At 36.0% G+C, this 4,464-nt stretch overlaps 1 protein-coding gene across 1 annotated transcript; it reads right to left on the bottom strand.

The window, feature by feature from the left end:
• Positions 1-277: 277 nt before the first annotated feature.
• On the bottom strand, positions 278-4,159 carry LOC105774134 (uncharacterized). The gene is made up of 7 exons (XM_012596506.2): positions 3,860-4,159; positions 3,623-3,790; positions 3,058-3,307; positions 1,746-1,940; positions 1,079-1,347; positions 782-987; positions 278-513 (listed from the first exon to the last, which is right to left on the bottom strand). The coding sequence occupies exons 1-6, from the start codon at positions 4,121-4,123 to the stop codon at positions 829-831; spliced, it is 1,305 nt and encodes a 434-aa protein (XP_012451960.1). The 5' UTR covers positions 4,124-4,159; the 3' UTR covers positions 278-513; positions 782-828.
• Between the last annotated feature and the right edge of the window lie 305 nt (positions 4,160-4,464).

Here is a 4,464-nt window from a genome sequence, read left to right as displayed (position 1 = left end):
TATTTTAAGAAAATAATCACATCAATTAAACTACGGACGCAAATTTATGTACTTTTAATCCATTTTTAATATTAAAAGGAAATACACTGCAAGTGTATAAAAATAGATTATTAAAGAAATCAAGCATGAAGACAACACCATAAAAACCAGTCATAAATTAGTACACTCACTGCCGGTTGTGAAGAGCTGTGGCTTTTGACCCTGGTCTCTTATTCTGGGTTCTATGTTTATTCTGTAAGGTCTAATAAATTTATATTTATCCAAAAAACAAAACAGCTTAGAAATACAAACAGTTCCTAACTTGTAAATTATAAGCATGGCAATTCCAAAATTTTCTCAGCTGTACAAATATAGGATTCAAGAAATGAAAATAATCCCATCTGTCAACAAATTCTTAAAATATTGAAAGCTTGCCTAATAATATGCCATGACAGCAAAGACACCATAATGAAGCAGTCAGAAGGGGAAAAACTTCAACCGTGCCAAAATGATAATTCACGCCACCCTAAATCCCTGATGATGTACAAAGACGGAAGTTGTGTGAGGCATGAGCACTTCTTTCTCTTTGATGCTTATTTTTTCAATGAACGCATTAAATTATGCGTAGGAATTTTCTTTACTGAAAAGATCCAACTATGCATGACAGTGTTCTACTTCAGAAAATATCAAAAAAGAAATTACAACTATATTGCCCAAGTTGCAAGCTTGAATCAACCCATATCTTTTACATGCATATAAGAAAAAATACGAGGCAAAAAAAAGGGATAAAGAAAGAGGTTACCCTTGTACATTAAGAGTGCACGCATAGTATAAGGGTGGAAAAAAGTGTTAGCCGAACCTCCCCCTCCCTCTCCCTCTCCCCCTTCCTCTCCCTCTCCCCCGTCCTCTCCCTCCACGTCCCTCTTGTTGATCTCTACCATCTTCTCTTTCATATTTGAACATACTTCTTTTAATGTTCTCTGCCTCAGTGTCATGCATGCTTTGTGTCTGAACAAGAAAATAATTTTATTAAGCATTACAAGGTGACAAATACAAAAATCACTGGCAACTGGAACAACCAAGTTGCAAGAACACTTACATGATAATCTTCCAAGTCAAGTTGAGCCTGAAGCTGCCTAGCAAGGTCTTCATCACAACTAGTTTCAGGATATTCAATTCTCGTCTGAGGTTTTGTGCCAACTTTCCTCTTTTCCCACTCATCCAAAGTAAAAACCATAGGCTCTTCTTGTTTCCCCTTTCCCCTGTATTTTCGACCTCTAGCATGTCGACTATCCAGGTTAGAATTGCTCATTTTCTGCAAGAGCTTCTGAGATGCAGCTTGATTTTGAAGAGGGGCAGACTCAGCTACTGGTAATTGAAGATATATAGATTAGCATAACAATACATGATCTAAACTGAAGTTGATAATTAACAAACTACTTCTGTTTTATCCTATCAATCAATGAAAGTGGGTTTACACATCCAATTTACTCATAAAAGTCCATTTAAGATTTTAAAAAACGATAGCCTTTGCCATAAGTCTTCCGTCTATGTTCATACAGTAGAAGCTAATGGCACAACTTTTTAGCAAGGTAGAAGGTAGTTTGTACAGATTCACCTTATTTCCTCATAAAGGAAGTCCACCTGTGCTTATGATACGGGCAATCTCCTAGAGCTATGAAACTGAATTTAAAGATGGTAGCTGGGTCTGCCATTATTGTATATATTAAGTACAAATATAAAATAATATAAAGATAAAACCGCACCTTCTTTTGGTCTTGCTTCCGAGCTACTTGGATTTTCTTCAGTTTTTTCTGCTATGAAAGCTGTCTTAAGACCACTATCCACATTATCTGGTTTTACTTCAACATCCTGGTTCCTTCTGCTCCACCTGCTTTCAGTTTTTCCAACTGAACTTGCCATAGCAGGTCCAGCGCTATTCAGTGTTGATTCAGAGTAATCTACACATTATCACCATTAGACAATGAGCAACATATATACCCAATGCATGCATCAAACAAGTATAATGAATAATCACAATTTCAGAGTCATCAAAAGCTTGCATTATAAATAGAACAGATCATACAGGAAAAAATTAAAGGAACAACTTTTGAGGAACCTTCCTGAAAAGCTTTCTCAAGCTTAGCCTTTCATGTTCTGCAAAATTACGAAGTAAACTTTCTTTTCTGATGACCAAATATTTCATAATTAATATATATACCTTAGCAATTCAAATTTTACAACTTTAAAGAAAAGAAAATTAAATAATCAATAAAAATGCTGGATAATCTCCTGAAATCATAAAACAATAGCAACATAAAGTATTCTCCAAATCTTGTTCCAAAAATTAATTAAAGCAGCAAAGTCAGAGACAAGGTGCAGCCAAAATAAATTATAGGCCAACCGCCACTAATTAACTACCAACAATAGATCGGTAGTTGTTATTCATTATGGAAGACAAGATGCAGGGAGGGGAGGGGGAATATTTGTTTATATTTGTGAGTTTCTCATCATTCAAGAGTACAGCTCAGGCGTCATGTAATTGTGAACTTGTTTAGAGGTTCCTAAGTATCTGAAGTCCTTTTTTTACTAAATACCAAGTAATCCAGTTCCAAGTTTCCTTCCCTTGTAATCTCTGAATAATTGTTCCCCAGAAAAATGGAAGAAAGTTGAAGTACATTTATCAAAGAAATAGGAATCCCTCAAAGGCTGTCAATGAAAGTGTCTGCGGCACATTTTAAATCTGTCCAGTATGAAAAAGTAGTCAAGAGCAAAAGGGTATGGTGAAAATTTTCTACGATAACTTGAGCCATCATCTTAAATAGACAACAGATTTTATCCTAACAAGAGTTTGCAGCTTGATTATTGTAGCCAACAAAGTTCATTCCAGCTGTGCATCCTCCATCTATCACTTTGTTTCTCTAAGGCTAGATGTCAAGCTTATGTATTTACCAAAGCAATTAAAGATTGCTGGAACTAACTCAAAATGCAAAACAATTAAGCGGTATGAAAAGGACAAGCATGTGAGAGGGAAACAAGATCTAATTCAAAACATGTAAAAAGAAAAAGAGTACTCACTATATGATCGGCCAGGATGAGCAGACCTACTGCTAGAAGGTGCCTGAATTTGCAACTTCTCAAATGGGGGAGGGCCACCAGTGCCATTTTCCTGGGATGAACTTAATGATGAACGGGAGACACCTGAATATTTTATATTCATCTCCCATTCTTCATAGAGTGATTGAACAACACCTCCTAACAAAGTTACCACTTTAGGGTTCAAACATAAAATGCCACCCTTTATCATGGCTTTATTTTCCACACGAATCTGCCAACCACAGTCCATAATTTGAAAATAATAAGAAATACAATAAAAATTTTCCAGGTTTGGTGAATAATGCATCATGAAGAATTTCTAGAGAGAATGAACAAATTGCAGGAAACTATTATCCCACATTAGCATCAAGAATTTGCATTGCTTCGCAAATACATATGTTTGCCACACGTTCTATTATCTTTAATTAAAGAAGTCTGCCAATTTACTGTGCATGCAATCATAAAACTAGCTTTTGAGTTTCAAAATCGACAATGAAAATAGAAACAAATAGAGCAAAACTAAGTTAAGCATTACAAGCAATAATACCTTGGTACCAGGAACCACATTGTCTGGAATTGCTGGAACATGAGAGTACTCTATGGCAGTCATCTCACTATGACCATCAGTCAGACCCAATCTCAGCAAACGCGAACTACTCGAATTCCCCGAAAACTCCGCTATGGTGCTTCTAGATATATCCCTAACCGACGAAATCTAAAGAAAAAGAAAATCAATTCAAAATTATGCCAAAACAAAAGCCAAAAGGAAGAGGAAGGACTTTACCTGGAGCACTTTGGGACCTAGAATATGAGAAGATTTCCGGAGGTTGATTTCGGGTAAGGATTTCCCACTGATGGATCTAAGGTCCATGTTAACGAGCTCTGATTCAACCTTAGCAGCGATCGAACACGCGTCGACATCATCGGATAAAGCTGTGTATAATACAATGAGAGCATTGACTTGGTCCAAATCGCCTAAACACCAGCCTCTATTCCTTAGGATTTCTACTACGGCTTCGTTAGGAGCAGTAGCCGCGACCTCCTCCATTGTTGTTTCTTTAGCGCCTTAGATTTTGAGTCAAACTAATTAAAAGGGGCGTGTACGAGTCGATTCGAATACGATCGGATCGGATATTCATACAAATTGGGCCTGAAATCGAGTCAAACTAATCTTGGACTCTGTTTTTATCCTATTGGGTCTAAGGTTTCTAGCTTTTTCTAGTGTGGGGAAATATTGGTGATGGACCATTTGTTTTATTTATTTAGTATTTATATTTTAAAATATCAATTAAAGATACTTCGTGGTTATTTATAAAATTAAAAAATTGCCATAACTAATGTATCAAATATTTAATAAAATATTTAAAATTTGTATGATTACGGTAAGCA

The sequence above is a fragment of the Gossypium raimondii genome, chromosome 6 (assembly GCF_025698545.1).
Source record: "Gossypium raimondii isolate GPD5lz chromosome 6, ASM2569854v1, whole genome shotgun sequence".
Lineage (NCBI taxonomy): Eukaryota > Viridiplantae > Streptophyta > Magnoliopsida > Malvales > Malvaceae > Gossypium > Gossypium raimondii.
Note: the sequence above shows the minus strand (reverse complement) of the source record. Positions and strands in the feature narration are given on the sequence as shown.

Excerpts from the sequence above, each read along its gene's own strand:
- LOC105774134 (XM_012596506.2), bottom strand. The coding sequence starts at position 4,123 with ATGGAGGAGGTCGCGGCTACTGCTCCTAACGAAGCCGTAGTAGAAATC. Across the intron at positions 1,941-3,057 it reads TCATCCTGGCCGATCATATA|ATTACTCTGAATCAACACTG; the intron begins GTGAGTACTCTT and ends GATAATGTGTAG. Across the intron at positions 1,348-1,745 it reads GGAAGCAAGACCAAAAGAAG|TAGCTGAGTCTGCCCCTCTT; the intron begins GTGCGGTTTTAT and ends TTCAATTACCAG.